We start from the raw sequence: 17,574 nt of genomic DNA on the forward strand, positions 1-17,574 counted from the left end.
GGCACACTGAGAAGCAGTGCAGCTGTGCAGGGAAACCCTTGTCTGAGGGAAGCTGACACTGTGCCATGAGCCTAGTCCATAAAGCAGTAGAAGCCATGTCTCTCAAGAGGAATAGCGTCAGAGTAACGTAGCACAAAGTCAAGGCTAACTGGAAAAGGTTTATTTGGGTGATGCTCAGGGGAAAGAACAGAACTTTTAAGTATCATGTTAATATATTTGAAGTATTTCTAACAATTCAGATCAATTTGTCCAGCCATATACCACCAATTTATTTGTTGTTCCAGCATGTCAGACTTAAAGCATCTGGAGAAAAAATGCCCAATAAACGTCAACTATCAGTCAGAAACATTTACTCTGTTGGAACTGCCTTCCAAATAAGCAGAGCAGCATCTGAGTTACAACAGAAATTATTATCCAGAGTAGCAAAAAGGGAGAGACCCAGCACTTGTTAGGAGCAAACCCCAAGGTGTCCCTTAAACTAAGACTGACTATCAAGGCAGACAGGATGAACTGAGTTAGCTGGCCAGTCCTGGTTTTGGTCTTCTGTCTGCAGGATGTGCCAGAGAAACACCTTCACCCCTGCAAGGTGAATGCACAGCTACCACACTGTGTATGTATGCGGCAGTTTAAGATAAGCCAGTTGGCTTTGTGTAGCAAAACCACACACTGTTAAACATTATGCAGTTAAAGGAATGGTACCCTCTGAGTGGAGAGTGGAAGTGAACATGTTGGGGTGGGCCATGCTTGAAAAATTCCAGCAAATTGTGTAGGGAATTATGTCTGGCTTTTTAATTGCTCAAGACTCATTCACAACCCACTCTGCCCTATTTCAGGCCTAATAAGTTTTCCATCCGAAGCAGTGCTTACAGCGACTACTCGAGTTTGAGTGATTCTCAGCTACTCTTTGGCTCCCAGTTCTGCCCGGAGAATGCGCAGCTGGCAGCAGCGCCACTGGAGCTGGGTACACAACCGGGACAGCACAACTCCCAGGATGTGAGTCTCACTCCTGTTCAGCCCTGTGCAGGCACACAGCCACCACTCAAAGTTAATGGAAAATGCTGAAATCATGTGGTAACATTTGCAAATTTTCGTAACTGTGGAAATCAAGCTATTTTCTTGATACGTATACATATTTACTGTGACTAGACAGAGTAGCAGCCTGGTTGGCTGAAAACCTAGTATTTATAACAGATTACTATAATTCATTATTGAGATTCTTTAATCACATTTCTTCAATTACTAAAATAATATGAAATTGTTCTCAAGCTAATGTCTTTAGACCACCTAGCTAAAGTAGAATATTACACCTATTCCTCTTTGAAAAATACTGGCTTTCTCTTCATTAGCTTGCTGCAAGAATGACAGAGGTATCCAGTATGTTCTTTCATTGACTGAAAATTACCTTGCTGTATTGCTGTTATGGCAGGTGCTTGAATGATTTTGGATTAAGAACTTCTATGCACATAATCTTTCTTCTACAGTACATGGTTTCTGATGTTACCAGCCTCGCTGAAATAGTTCCTGCACTACTAATGGAGAGCAACAGATCCAAATAAAGACACCTGAGAACAAAGATTAGGAAAGAGTAGTGGTGCTAGCTTGGTGACCCTAGGCTTTCCTTCAGTTGCAGGTCCCATCTGCTGTCCTCTGCATTTTGCCGAGGATCTTGTCCATTAGCTGCAGCAGCTTTTCATCAGACACAAAAAAGGAAATTCAATTTTCATGCTGAAAGACGAAAATTTAATAGAAATTGCATTTTCTTATGTTTTAAGGAAAAGGCATTTCCATTTTGACCAGTGTCTGGAAAGTTTGTAGAATGAAGAAGGTCTTTACAGCTTTCATATTAATATTATTTTTTTTGTTCTGAAATGCATATTGAAGCATGTGGAAAACTCATCTGCAGTCTGGTGATGTTGCTAGTTGGCAGCAAAATGATGTCATCCACCAGGAAATTCAATAGGATTTTCTTTAGATTCCTGTACAGGGAGCTCCCACTGACATCTTTAACTTTTCCACAGTTCCAAGAACACTGGAATTAATTTATAGTCTCTGTGTTGAGCATACAGGAAAAAAATTCGCACACCTTACGATCACAACCAAGTGAAAATCCTCAAGATGAGAGAAAAGCCTCCATCTGGAGGAATTTGGGTTAGGTTTCAGTTCCACAGGGAGTCAATCTAACTAGGCACACTAAATGAGCCATAATCTCATGAAATTCTTAATCTCCTTGTCCAATCTAATCCGTCACATCCAATCACCCTGATCTGTCTGCAAAACACTTGGCACACACATATTTTTTTCTAATTAATGTTCTGATTATTCTTATACTTCAACATTTTTCTTTCTTTTGTGTAACAGAGTGAGCCCAGTATTTTTACCAAATACCAGACAAAACCACAGTTATTTGATGACGATACGAAAGAAAAAAGTTTGCTCAATTTTGGTGCTGGAAGAGTGAGAAGTGTCTTGGAAAAATTTGAAGTGAATAAGAACAAAATAAAGGACAAATACGATCGGTATGTAGACATCCATTGGAAATTCTTTCTGTGCTGGTGGTTATCACTTCCCACAGCTCCTTCTTCCCCTCTTGAAAGTCATGGATGATGTAGCAGCATATTTCTCCAAGAAAAGTATCTTTTCAGGTTTTAAATAACCTGTGATTGGAAAGAGTCACAGGATAAGAGAATAGGGTTTATTTGCAATGTGATTTATGTAACACACTCGGCCATAAGCCACAAGGAACAACAAAACTCTAACCTGAATTTACCTTTGTCCTTCTTTATCCAAGCAGCAGGGTTTTGATCTGTGTTGATTCCCTGTGAAAGCCCATATTTCTGAAAGTTTTGTAGACTGTGTTGGGACTGATCAAAGGGACTCTAAGGACAGCCTCCACATTTAAGCCAGAGGAGGAGATTGCCAAGCATACTTGTGTGCAGTGGAAGATGCAATGATTACACCTTTATAAATCTGCATGTGTCTCTAGAATTTTACTTGTATACAAGATTTTTATTTCTTGTGTTTTTGGTAACAGACAAGTGTAATTTGTTAACGTAATTTGCATCTGCTCTTTGTCAGATGTTAAGAATTAAACGTACGTGTAGGTCCTAAAGGACTTTAGGGAACAAGCTGACTGCCTGAAGCTCAAAAATGAAAGATGGCAAACTTCCCAGTGCACCTATAAATAATTCCTAGTGCCGTACATTTTGTAATGTAACATCCAAAGTGAAACACATTTTTATTAAAAGCCTTTGATCAAATCAGGCTATGTATCTCTCTTTTGCAATGGGCATTATGCTTCTGATAAGGCAAAATTTGATTCTCTAGTGCCTATTAGAGAAGAGGAGGATTTTTGTAAGTGAATTATGAGAAATGAACAAATAGTTTTAAATGTTTAGGCAGAACTCTTAATTAGCCTTTATTTATTTTTAAATTAATTATGCTCCTTCCTACACTCCAGACTCACAACCAGTTAAAGACTGTTTATAGAAATAACTATATCATCTTTACAGAGATAAACGTATAATTTATCAATTTGTATCCCCCACAAGTTTGACTAATAAAATTAATATCTTCCTTTCCATAAAACTAGAAAGATTTCAGAAGCCGTGCCTAATTCTCATAACTAGACTCTTCCTGGCCCCCACCTTTTCGGTTGTTGCAATTTGGATCACTTAATGATTGATTTAAATTCACCCAAAACTTCAGAGAGGAAATAGGTTATCACTTTGCTTAGCAACCATCCTTTTATTTCAGTTTGATAGGTTAATCATGAACATAGCCTGGTCCCTGATAAACTTGCTCAGCTTAAAAAGATGGATAACAGAAACCACAGGCGTAATCTCAGGAGAAATGGATTAGCGGTATTTGTTCTTCCTGTCTTGGGCTTTGTTGATGCTGAAGCTTTTCCCATGTTTTTCCCACAGATATTTTAGTCCAAATACAATATCATGTATCCCAGCAACTGGCACGTCACCACTGCCAAGGCTGGGTCCTTCCGGAGCAGATACTGTGGTGGTAACACCCCAGCAGCTAATGGACAGTTGTGTAAACACCAGCTAAAACTTCCCGGAGAGGCACGAATGCTAGGCCAAAAATGGGAGAGTTAAAAAAACAGGAAAAAAGAAAAAATCATGTATATGATATATATGTGCATGTGTATATATTTTCTTTCTTACTCTACATAGCAGAGTCCATGCTTTCCTGAAGCAAGGTGACTTCAAAGGGTTATGTGTCCTGAAGTAAGCACACTTCTGTGCTTACATTATGCACTATGCTATGCCTTGCGGTGTTTCATGTCTCATGTTTGCTGTAATCTTTTCAATGTCTGTCTACTTCAGTAACTTTCATGTCTATTTCATGCTTGGGTTTTTTTTTTCATTTTAGGGAGGTTTTAAGCACCTTTATTTCCAGTATCAAAGACAGGCTTCAAGGGGTAAGTTGATTCAAATTCAGAGTGCAGAGTAATGAAGAATTAGAAATGCTACAGAACACTCGCCTTCTCTTATTTACTGTGCTGATATTTGAATTATTACACTGTTTGTCTTGGGCACTCAAATACTTTAAACCAACAATTGTCCATAAAAATAGATTGCATATACCATTGTCTTTGTAGACTGCCCTTAAGGTCAAGGTTTTTAGGGCCTTGCCTCACAGTCAGCAGTGGAATGTCTCTGGGTTTTGGGAACAAGAACAGGCTATAATGGCTGTCTGCAAATACCAGTTCTTTTTTCCTTCTGCCTGCATAAAGTGGTCTGCTCTCAGGAATAAGTCAACGTGGTCTTAGTCTCTGAAGGTGAAGGTCTCTTCCCCAACACTCCTATAATTAATTCAATTAATGTTGTTATTAATGCTGTTTTACAGCTCATTATCTCTATTTTGAAATCTGTTAAGATGTCTGCAACATTTCATAGCCTTTTGAGCCATTCCAGATCTCCTTTGGGGTTGGAATCAACAGCTGAACAAATTGTTTCAAGTGGCAGATAAATAACCATTTTCAGGCTGATCCATCCCATAAGTTGCAGTTGCTGTTCTGTGGAACGTGGGGCTGTATTTTTGCAAAGAAAGAAAGAGAAATGTATTAATTTTCTCATTTACCTTTGTTTTTGCAGCTGCAAGCGTGCTTGGACAAGTTTGGAGAAATGTTTGATTCAGGAAACAAATCCATTTTGGTTCACCTAGAAACCATTTCCCAGACACGTAAGTCCTTTCTGTATTCCTGTTAACAGCAGAGGGCATAGTCCAACTGCTGAATGTCAGCATGTTGTCTCCAAGCTGGGGTGAACTAGACAAGCCAGGCCACTCACAGCTGCTCTTCATAAGGGAGAAGAGCAAATAAGACTAATCCATGGTATGGACTTGTCTATTTTTCTATTCTTACTCTGTTACATTCTCCTTTCCTCTGCTCTCTTGTACTTTGTCCAAGAACGTAGGTGTTCTGTGGTTAGATGCCAAGCACGCATAGATAAATGCACCTCTATGGTTTTGTCTTCTGCCTGGAGTATGATCATTTTTAGACTATCTGGAGCACTAATGGAATACACAGTAAAAATAACTTAGATATTTATATCCTGAGTATCCAGTTTCGGGTTTTAGGGCTTTCTCAGATTTTCATGTGTTAGTTTGAAGTCTTCCATCACTCCTCTGTGCTTGAAGTGATTATGTTTTAGATATGAGCATAACTAGTACTGCTCATTTCTTAAGTAAGAAGCACATAGTGAAGCACACTATTGCCATTATAAAAAGGTGACCTCCGAAAAAAGCCAATAATGTAACATATTTTTGAACAGCTCTGTCTCTGAAGTGGCTAGTCTTTACTGAGGGAAAGTGCTTCAGAGAAATTGTTTCTAATTTGGCTAAGATCTGAGCCTTTGAGAGTGCATTAATTTTTAATGCTGACATGATTTTTTATCAACACCCTGTCAGGACTCTGCTCAGTGCTTGCCCTGCTCTGTGCAAGAACAAGAGGCCAGTTTCAATACATGCAAGAAATGTGAAATGAGTTGTATTTGTGGGATCAAGGCAGCAGACCTTCACAAAAGCACTGTAATCTTCACTGTGGGGTAAAATGTGGCTTCCACGAAGCACAGCTTTGACAGATACCCTTTAAGTCAACACAGCCCTCTCAGGCAAAAAGAGCAGAGTCTGGCGCATTCTGCTCGAAGCTGCAATAGCCTGTATGTTTGAAATACCAATCTTGTTATACTAAGAACACTCCCTTGATGTGCTCGGCAAGTGCTCTTGGTGGGACCTTAATGTAAGCAAGAATCTATCTGCTTTGGCCAACACAACAAGCTCCCTATTATGCATTTCCCCATCCCCTAATTACTTCAGTGCCTCAACTTGTCCACTCTCTAGCAGGACTTTGCCTGATTTCATATACCTCTTGCACAGAAATTGTTGTCATGGCACTGAAAATCAAATCTATTGTTCATGACTAACCCTCTTTATTCCATACCATTTGCTCAGCTGTACTGTTTCTTCTCCATGCCCGTTTTAAATAAATGTGCCTTGAATGAAATGAGAATCCTCCCAGAGGTACCTGCTTCTAGATTTTCAAAGCAATTGAAAAGAAAAATTGGCACTTTCTGTAATGTATGATGCTGCAGAATGTTGACTATATAATGAAAATCATCACATGCTCCACAATGTTGTTCTTTTTATATTTCTGGGAGGTTCATCTGTCACTGGTTAATTGCTGATAAATACTGCCATTTGACTGGTATCACAGTGACGGATAATTAAGTTCCCACTAAATAAATACCTGCATTAATGCCTTAAAAACATCCCAGCTGAGGCAGTTCCCTTGAAAAACTGGTATGACATTCCTGAACTTAGGTGTCAAAGAGCTAAATTCAGAGCTGATAAAGCACTGAATGCCAATAGCTGATGATACAGTACCTTGCGATGTGGGTGACACGATAGAGACACGGTAAATCATTGGCAGTGGAGAATTTCACATGTAGGAGAGGAATGCAGAAGATGAAGAGGCTCTTTTCAAGGAGAGAAGTACTACACCAGGACATTGAAACAGCTCTGAAAAAAGCAAAGAAAGGTGGAATTGAAATCAAATCAGTTTTCATTAAAAGCTTATAAGGAGTATCATAGGCTTCATTTGTAGAAGTGGGTAGCAAGCATGTTTGGCACAATCTACATAGCCACTGGGAGAGAACAAAACAGAAAATATTTTTCAAAATATATTTCCAAACCATTTCCAAATGCTGTTGGTTTGGCATGCTCTACGCAGTAAGGTAAAAAACAAAAAAAGGTCATCTTTTGAGGGTTTGTCTGTATGTGCTTTCACACAGTGGATAGAGCTGTCTGGTACTGGAGGTGAGCGTTTGACTGAGCAGCTTCCACAGAGTCACAACTGCGCTATTCCTTGTTCACATCTCTGTGTGCTGTGCACAGGGATGTAAAGAAGCAAGCAGACCCTACATCCTCAATTCTTCCACCTTGTATAGCTTTTCTGGTTGACTTGCCCATTCATCATTTGCTCTTTCTTTCTGGTTTCAGCTCCTGCAGCTAATTTCTTTTTATATTTTTCTCATTTTCATTTATATACCTGCTGCAGCACAAACTAGTAGACTGCAACAAGGTTTTACCATTGGTCAGGTTCTACTGGCTGTGCTGTATCACCTTCCTCCAGAGGTCTGACCACGCTGCTCCCCCTCCATCTGACCCCCTCTCTCACAACCCTCCGGGCTATTTAACCACTTAGCAGGAACGAGCTACAGCTGCACATCATCCACGTCAATCAACCCACTGCCGCTGAGGCACGGCCACAGCTGCATGTTGTCAATGTTGACAAACCCACTGCCTTCATTCCTCTACATATACCCACACTTCTGTTGAAACTTTTTTTTTTTTTCAATACAAATCTTGATTTTCACAGCTCAGCCCTCTCTGAACTGCTTTGCTTTTCTGGTATTTGGTAGTTCCAGCTGTGACAGCTCATAACAGCCATATCTTTTGCACCACCTTGACTTCATTGCAAATGAGAAGCATATTCCCAGCCAGCACACCACAGGCAATACTCTGATGTTCCTGCCAGCAAGGGTGACAAAATAACAGGCAGTATGTCCCTTACAGAGGTATGAGCTGATGCAATTCTCTGACAAAATCCAGTGCCTGGTGAGAAGTCGTCAAACATGACTTGTTTCAAGTCTCCCCAGGCCTGGTAGTTGCTGGCAAGGTTTCTAGGGGATTTCACTATCTTTATAATGGTGGGATTTGAGCTTGTTTATTGTGAACAGTAAAGTCCAGACTGGGACACCCAATCCAGACTCCCTTATGTTCTGTACGGACTGAGAAGTCAAAAAGTTTAAAAGTGATAAAGGAAACACATTTCCTGTGCAGCTGCTAACTAGCTGTGCAGTGACTGGCTATGAAAGTTGTTGAGATGAGAGATATAACCAGTCTCCAGAACACCTTGGCATGGATGACGAGGGGATGTGTGGTTGTCTTGGTGAATACTGAAACCCCTCATTGTTACACTTCAGGGCTTGGGGCACACTCTGCCATAGGGCAGGCTGAGATCAGTGGCAGCTCATCCCACAGGTGCCCGATGCAGAAGAGGACCCACGCTAAGCAGGCACAAACCTGCCAGCTGACTACTCAGGCTATGTCCGAGCAGGTTGCAGCCATGACAGCCCAAATGTCTCATCTGCTGGCACAGCTCCGCTGCTGCTCAGGGAGAAAATGGAGCACTCTGCTGAGCTCCATAACTGTCTTCCCTGCTCTTGTCTCACCAGGTTTATACCACTTCCTATTTCCCCTACGAACCTGGGCGCAGGAGAACCAACCTCCTTCCAAAGTGTTATTTAAAGCCTCTGCACTGTCAGTGCCAGTCTCAGGATGAGTTGCATAGACAATGATAGATAGGCATCAGAAGCAGTTGCTGTTTAATATTCCTAGGCTAGGAGGCTGACACTCTCTCCCTCGGCTGCTCAGACTGTAGTTTTCAGCTGTTGGGAGTGCACCTGCACCTGAGTGCAGGCTGATTCGTGGGGAACCCTCTGCAGCACAGGGTGGCAGACCTACCCCAAGGTCCTACAGCCTTTTATCTCATGCCAGATTTCACATTCCATATGTTATTAATGTAAACCAGCAGCATTTGAAGACAATGGTACAGCAAACCAAGACACAAAGATGTTCCAAGTTGTAAAAGACTGTTTTGTTTAGGGTAAAATACCTTAACAGAGGCACAAGTCTGTGCATAAGCCACCCATTAACTGAGTAAAGACTTTTCCTCTATGATCAAGTCATTCAATAACTATCATCTGCTGCAGGGTTTATTCGAAAAGAACTTTCTCTGAAGCAGCCATTCTCGATAATTTTCAAAGACAAGAGCCTGCCTAACAGGATCCTTGATATGATCTAGTTTGACCATCTCGATGCCTGTTTTTTTAAGTCTAGGTTAATGCTCATTTTTATTTTGTTTAATACTGTTTGACAAGTCTGAACACCTTTCTGGTATGGAAACCTGAGGGAAGGAGAGTGCCCCTCCTGTGTACTGAGGGATTTTTTCTGCAGAATACTCCTACACGTACAAATTAAATGCATTCAGAAGACTGGCTGTCAGTTGCTTGCCTGCAGCATGCTGTGCTGAGTCAAACGTATGTGCAGATCACAAGCCCAGTGGATGCAGTGCTATTTTTAGACTGAGGATACCATGTTGTAGAAGAACAGACTGACTACGGAAATTAGAAAGTTTTAAAAATAATTCTGAACTAAAATTAAGTGTATGGAGAAGAGCAGCAAGCCAAGGTAAGCTTGCTGATGCTGGCCTTCCTATATATTCACTATGCAGAGATGGAAGGCGATGAAGTGATGTGAAAAGAATTTCCTCCTTTAGTCACTACTGCTTTCCTCCCCTTTATATAGGCTTGCAGGCCAGGAGGGCCTGGCAGGGTCCCCAAAAACCTGCTCTAAGATTGCAGGTAGCCCTGGCGTCTAACCAGCAGTCTAAAAGGCCCACTCAAACATTTGCTCCATCACAAACCCATTCTGCAAGCCACAGCTTTCCCCCGGTGATTTGTAAAAAAGTCTAAAGCTGTCAGAGCAAAAGACTAAAAGCTTAAAAACAGCAGTGAGAGAGCAGGGACAACCAAATTGCCTGCAACAGCAGAGAGCTTATTACTTGAAATACGTGCAGATAATCCTCAGAAATCAGCCACGCTCCCGTGGAGAACAAGGCAAAACCATGTAATGATGGGCATCCTGAAAAAATGGAGAAATTCCCCCCAGGCCTAGGTCTGGGAGGTGGTTTATCTCACTGCATGTGAGAAAGATGCATGGAGAAGGCAACTGCAGGGTTTCTTCTCCCAAATGGCAGCAGTGTGCACTGCTCCCAAGCATCGCTCCTTTCGAGGAAGGCAAATAAAGTTAAAGATCCAGCCTGGCGCAGGGTTCCCTGCTGCTGGGAGGCAGCTCTGGGCGAGCACCCCATCCCTCGAGTGGCAAGCCTTGCCGCACTGGAGCAGCACCTCCAGCCCCATGCCACCAGACACCTCTGGTTTGCGTGGCTGCATAAGACAAACACTTTCAATCTCCTTTCATAAGAGGAGATTATCATTTAAGCACTTAATTATCTTGTAGCTTTTCTCTGCACGTGTCCCAGTTCAGTCTCTTTATTTCCTTGCACATATAGATAGCGAGAACTGCGCACGGGCTTCCAGCCACCCTGGGGTGCACAGCAGTTCCCATCAGCCAGAGTCTGTGCACTGTCGCACACTGCACTGCCCTGTGTCACCTGTACCCCCTGGTGCTGGCATTTGCGTCTTTGTGTCACCTGCTAATTACTTCAATGCCCACTGGCTTTTGCACCCAGGTGACTACAGCAGATTTTAAGCAAGTTTGTCTCATGAACAGACCTTGAGGAGCATCTTTCAGGGCCACCTTGTCTCCTCACACCACCCCTCTCAAGAGCTGATGTTTTCCCTTTAATTGATGCTTATCCACTTATTTTTTCTCAGCTTTTCTTCATATTACATGGCAACTTCCACTGAAAAGCTTTGTTTGAATCTATAAAAGGCCACTGCACTGCCATTGTCTAAGAAGTTGCCTTATACTAGTGTATTACAATAGTCGGGCACAATCTGCCTTTTATAAAATCTTGTTCCATTTTATTCTATTTCCCTCCATGTCTTTGAATACCCTTTCCCTTAAGGTCTATTCTAAAACCTTGCATGATATGAGAGCAAAGTAGTAAGCCCATAAATGCTCAGATCTCTTTCCTTTCTTCCTTCCCAAATGTAGCTCTTTAAAAGATCCTTTTTTCTCTCTCTTTTTTTTTTTTAAACAGAAACTCTTTCTGTCTGCCTCTCCCTAATAGTTTTTAACTTTTTGGCCAATTTCATCTAGAGTTTGACAGAAGTGCACAGCTCATCAAGATAATTAAGTCCCTGCAAGCTTGATGAAAACAGCTAGGCAGGAGAAGAGATCCCAAGTGCTCTGCATCCTGTGAGCACACCTCTCTGAGGTGAGAGGGGCTGCGCTGAAGAGCTAAGCACTTGGCATGTAGGAATAGCTTTAGCTGTGCTCTCAGCTCCACCAATACTGAAGTTAATCAAACACTTTGGATCTGTCACAAAAAATAATCGATTAATTAATTGCAGAGCTGTTGTAGTCAGAAGTCCAACTCAGTTGGCCTCACACGGGGCACCGGTTGTTGCAGCACAAATAAACTAGCAGGCTGCAACAAGGTTTTACCATTGGTCAGGTTCTACTGTCTGTGCTGTATCACCTTCCTCCAGAGGTCTGACCACGCTGCTCCCCCTCCATCTGACCCCCTCTCTCACAACCCTCCGGGCTATTTAACCACTTAGCAGGAACGAGCTACAGCTGCACATCATCCACGTCAATCAACCCACTGCCGCTGAGGCATGGCCACAGCTGCATGTTGTCAATGCTGATCAACACACTGCCTTCATTTCTCTACACAGAGCTCTTGTAGTCACTTGTTGAAATGTAGGGTTTATTCTGATTTTTCTTGGGTGCACAATGTCAGTCCAGAACTCCAGAGTTCCAGTTATTTTGGTCCATTGGCTTGGCAATGCTTTGTTTTAGCACGAGTGCTTCACATCCCGCGTTGTCCTGCGCGGCCAGCGGCCCTCCCCAGCCCCACCATCTGTACACACCTTCCTGCGCTGTTCACAAGAAAGACCAGAGATGTTTAGCAAACAGCTCTTTCTCTTCATCCTAATTTATGAATTTAGAGGAAGAAATTTATGAATTTAGAGGAACAAACATAAGACTGCTAAGGATTTTTCATCTCCACATACACAGTAAACTGTGCTCCTGTGCTGTAGTGTATTAGGCACAGCAGTGGTTCCCATAGGAATAATTGCAGCTGTACAGAGGAGCGTTGTGCTATTGTCCAACTATATAAAATAAATCCCTATTTTCTTATCAGTTTTTCAACAAGTCTGACTAAAGTCAAGAGCATCTTGCTCCAATTTAAACCCCGCCAGGGGGTCTGTGCCCCTACAGGACACTGCTGGGGCCCCCACTGCCTTCCAGCATTCCAGCTGCAGCTGGCCAAGCACTGGCACAGCTGCCTGGCTCAGAGGGTTTCTGACCCCATCTTTTCCTGTGCCCAGCAAGTGGAAATTCCCATTCTTTGCATACTCCTTCATAATTTCCCACTATCCTTTCAGACAGCTTTCCTTCAATTACCAGCCTCCTGTGCTTTTCTGACACCTATTCTCTGGTTGCACTTCTTAGCCATTAACCTCTTGCATCTCCATCCTCTTATCAGCAATACTGTTATTCCCATCACATGTTCAAGCTCCCATTTACCATCAGCTGGTTACAGAAGAGGGTTGGTTATACTGGCATGGGTCAGCTATACTGGGGTTCCCCTCCCCGGCCATGCCTATTGTGCAGTTGGCAGACAGCTAAGCCTCAGCCTTCCTTGCGTTGAGCCAATCAAGTTTTGCAGTTTCATGTAACCTTTCATGTCCAGCTGCCAAGCAAACAGAGCACAGTAAACGAGGTTTGGCCTGTACGCAGCATCTTATGAATTTCAAGTGCTTGGCATTAAACATCTACCCTATTGTTCATCACTTGGGGATTGGGGAGATTTCAGCAGGCAAATCACTATGGTAGCACAGTGAAGTATTTCATGCCAAGCCATGGAGGAAGTAGCAATAGTTTTGATAGTACTTTATTCACATTTATAAATGAAAGACAAAATGTGTTTTTTATCGATTTCCCTGTTTAGTGCAAGATGCTCTTCAGAGTCACTGTGGCTTGGTGCTGAAAGCTCTGACAGATAAAAGCCAAATGGAGCAGGCAATGCTGGAGATGGAGAGGAGACTTGCAGCCGTAAGTGCAGAAATTAATCTTTTATTCTGAATCCTTGTTCTGAATTTCTCCTGCTTCTTCAAAATATTAACTGAATATTAAATTGCCTTCGAATGGTGGAATCTAAAGTAGACTGCTCCTGTTATAATGAAGGGAGAAAACATTAAAATGCTAATTCTAGGCCAGATGCTGACTGATGCTTACCCAAGCGCTGGCTAACTCTGATGAGTTGCTGGTAAGATCTGATGAAACCCTAGTCGTTGAGAGGGGAGCCCGACCATGCCCTGTTGTGGCAGGCCACGATGGAGAACTGCTTCCTCATGCTGCCACATGCCTTAGTGGTGCAGTGCGTGCCTTCGAGGGGAGAGGATCTTGCAAAAATGCAGTTCCTTGACCCTTCAGCTGGATGGTTTCCTAGGGAGAGCTAAAAAAGAGGTTAAAAAAGAACAAGTGGGTATCAGAGACAAAAGAATGAACTGTCCGAGACCTCCTGGACAGGTCTGGTTTCTCCAAAGGCCCTGCTGAAGGAATTGCTTTTGACAAGGATGTGACATGCCAGCATGTGAGAAGGCAGAGCTCCTGAGAGAGGGGGCACGCCGTGGGTTAGGGGTATGCCCTAATCCCAAACCTCTCACTTTTGTTGGACAGTTTAGGAATATGTATTACACAGGGAGATAAAAACTGCTGATTTTTGGGTCAATACCCAACTCAAAGTTTCTTGTTTGAATACTATTATTGTACTTCTTAATGTGTTGCTTACTGCTTTTGCTCTGCTTGCTGCTTCCCCAGAAAGATGTGGAGATTTTGGATGTGAAATCCAGTGTCCAGCTGCTGAAGGAGGGTCTGGAGTCACTGCCCACTCAGCTGAGGGATCAGTACCTGAAGCTGTGTGAAGAACTAGGCCTCCTGAAGCTCCCCAGCACCTTAGCTGAGCTGCACACGTTCATTTCTAGTGCCAGACTCCCACCTCACATGGCAGACAACTCTTCTCAGACCTCCCCTGGCTCATGCCAGGGCTGTGTTCTGGGTGAGAACCTGCGCTGGTCATGCTGCCATGGCAGGGGATTTTGCAGCTCCTTGGGTCAGCTGCAGCCCCCCTGCATGACAGTGGGGGAGCAGCACGGAGACTCCCCCACGAGGAACCAGGTCACTGGGGGTGGCACGTCTAAGGCTGACCTAAACACAGGTTCAGGAGAGGAAGTCAGCCCCATTGCTACAGCAGCATGTGGCAGAGAAACCACCTCTTTGCAGGAGGAGAAGCACAGCCTGGAAACACTGAGCTGTGCTAACCATCCTTGCATGTGCTGCACTAACAGTCACTTTTTGGGGTGTAGTCAGAAGAAACACTCTCCTGCACCACAGGAGGTGCCCTTACCAACTCCACTGAGGAAGGCCGTCAGGACACGCACTCAAGGATTTAAACCCACGACACCATTACAACAGAGGCAGCCTCAAGTTTGCCACCTTTCTGTACAAAAAGATACGCCTGGGCAAAGAGGCAGTAACTGGGCCACAGACCGTGAGGTGGAGAATGTGGCTGTAGGGAACAGAGTGAAACAGAGGTCAGGAAGGATCCCTTGGAATAAAGCAACGGGGAGGAAAAAAACGTGCCCTGCTATGAGAAAAGGTGAGCTCTCTCAATGTGCTGATAGTGGGCTGAAGCAAAGGAAGGCAAACAAGGTTATTGAGTTGGAAAGCTCCAGAAAAAATTGCTTTCCCAGATGCACAGTTGCTGTCAATTTAGGAAGCTCTAACCCGGTTTTTGCAGCTCCCAGTCAGCAGGTCCTCAGCAGCACTCAGCCAAGGCTTACAAAGAATTTCCCACCAGTGCCATGCTCCAATAAAAGCCTGCAACAACTTGCAGACAAAAGAAAGAGAAGTTTGGAAATTAAAAAAAGAGTTAATGTTTCCAGTGTAAAAAGGAATCTCTTGGATTCCTCTCCCCAGGAGAATCTGTTTTCCCTATGTAACACAGCAGGTGAAAAACAGATGAGCTGCTTCAGTCTCCGAAGACCGGCAAGCACCAAGAAACCATGTCCTGTCAACACGCTGGCTCAGCAGAACACAGCCTGCTGCTCTTTAGTTTTTGACAGCGATTATTCCGACTGAAGGGGTTTGTTTCATGTTCAGAGTCCTCAGCACAGGCTTGGCCATCTCAGTCACAGTTTATTCCTCTAGGCATGTTACCTGCTTAGCCAACAGACAAGGCTCATGCCTGGATGCTTGGAAGTGTTATTGCCCACCTTGATATATTGTAAGGGACTATGTGGGATCTGAGGGGAAGCTCTCCCCTAGCTTGGCAAGCTGGTGGAATCAGTATTACTTTACCTCTCTGCTCCCAGCAGACATGCCATGGGCTCCAATTGCTGTCATATTTACGCAGCAGAGAAGTACCTGCAGAGCCTGCTGAGATGTTCACTGGGGAGGAGAGGGCTGGCAGAGCATGGACAAGCAGCTCAGTCAGATTTAGCACTGAGACCTACTTGAAACTTTTCAAGTAGATAGGTGTAATAATGCCTCTGTGGCCAGAGGCTTTACTCTGTTTCTCACTCATTGTCTCTGTGTTGGTTTACATGTCTAAAAGTTCAGCTATTTAGCTCCCTAGGCAGTAGTACTGCTGTCCTGGTTGATTTCGATAAGGTCCAGATTTGTCCCAGGAGGTTTTTTGTGAGCTGTGGACAGGGACAAGTTTAGCTGAGGAAAACCAAATCCCAGCACTTCAGGTTCATCCACTATTGCATTTCTCCTTTTAGGATTAAATTTCTTAGTTTCAGAAATTTCAGGCAATTACTTCATATCATCTGTTTTGTTTGTCTCTTGTAACACTTGGCTAATCAAGGAATTCTCCAATGTACAGTTTTCAAGGGCAGTGGTTCTCAAACAGAAGCCAAAAGACGTGATGGTCAAATTTAGCAGATGAAGTCACTGATGGATAGTTCTTGTCCTTTAGAAACCTGCATCTCTCTAGTGAGGAGTCACTCCAAAGTTTACAAGTCAGAAAGGACGAGCCTGCTCACCTAACCTGGCGTATACAGCCAGGAGATTGTTGGGCAACCCCCATTCCCACAGAGCAACTCTTTCCAGGGTACCCAGCTGTGTCTATCAGCAGCTTCCACTGTTTCAGATTATTTGTATCATGTTTGATTTTGGATCTGGGATGTTAGTGGCAAAAGCAGCATTTCAGTGTTGACAAAACAGGTCTCTTGCCACAAACTCAACCAGTCCAGTTTGTTGTCCTGAGGGGGAAGACTGGGATCCCCTTTTCCTGGCTTTAATAAACTCGTTGTGTCTTCACCAAAGTCCAGTGTCTTCATATTTTTTTTTCAGGAGAGGCAAGATCCTGTTCAGCAGGTGAGCAGGTGGCTGCTTTTGGGCTGTTTAACTCCCCTGGATCACGGAACTAGGAGGATTTATTTTTACAGCTTCTCTCTCATGTGTAAGGAAGGAAAGTGCTGCCCTTCCAGTTTAACATTGGTTCACTGACATCAATTAGCAAGGAGAAGGCAGCGGGAACAGGTATGGGGAGCCCCCAGTGCCTTGAGGACCACCCCCCCCAGGTCAGCAGAGGGGCTGGGTGACGGCTGCAGGCTGCGGTGGCCGTTCATTTCTCATCACCCTCCTGTACCCACCTCCCCAGCATCCCCAGTACCGCCTTTGCTGGGCAAAACCTTCTCCGCAGGGCTTGCCACCTTTTCAGGGTCTGCGGGGACCAGTGCAGGCCCCTGCGCAGCCCCCAGCCTGGACGCAGCGAGCTCAGCAGCCCATGGCTGAGCTTGGAGGGACCTCTGGAGGTGTCTGCCGCAAGCCCCTGCGCTAAGCCAGAACAGGCCCCGGCTCCCCGGCACCCCGCGCCGTGCCCTGGGGTACAGTGCAGGGCTGCCCCGGGGACCCCCCACTGCACACTCACGACAGCACACAGCGAGGTCATGAACAAAATCCCTGGAGAAAGGAGGTGTAGCAGCAACACCAGCCAGTGGCGCTTTCCCCCGCACTGGCTACCTCCCCTGGCAAGCGGGGAGAAGCCCCAGGGAGCCACCTCGGCCCCCATGGCCCAGCCCCACGCCTGTTCCCACCTGGGGTCTCCTTCGGGGTTTTCACTGCCAGTGGGAGTGGCTGCCCCACTCTGGCCAGGATGTCAGCGACTGTCCCCAAGCCTTGCCAGATAAAGATGGAAGCGTGTGTGCTGCTGGCTCTGCCCCAGGGCTGAGGCTGGCGTCCCCAGCTGGGACCAGCCTTCCCACAGCACCATGCTTGCACCCCAGAAGCAGG

At 44.3% G+C, this 17,574-nt stretch overlaps 1 protein-coding gene across 1 annotated transcript; it reads left to right on the plus strand.

Annotated features, from left to right (window-relative positions):
- Positions 1 to 725: 725 nt before the first annotated feature.
- IHO1 (interactor of HORMAD1 1) lies at positions 726 to 15,916 on the plus strand. The gene is made up of 7 exons (XM_040590494.1): positions 726 to 733; positions 834 to 993; positions 2,359 to 2,516; positions 4,384 to 4,432; positions 5,109 to 5,196; positions 13,223 to 13,326; positions 14,095 to 15,916. Exons 1-7 carry the CDS (start codon positions 726 to 728, stop codon positions 15,412 to 15,414), a joined length of 1,887 nt encoding a protein of 628 aa, XP_040446428.1. The 3' UTR covers positions 15,415 to 15,916.
- Positions 15,917 to 17,574: the final 1,658 nt, after the last annotated feature.

Source organism: Falco naumanni, chromosome 4 (genome assembly GCF_017639655.2).
Source record: "Falco naumanni isolate bFalNau1 chromosome 4, bFalNau1.pat, whole genome shotgun sequence".
Lineage (NCBI taxonomy): Eukaryota > Metazoa > Chordata > Aves > Falconiformes > Falconidae > Falco > Falco naumanni.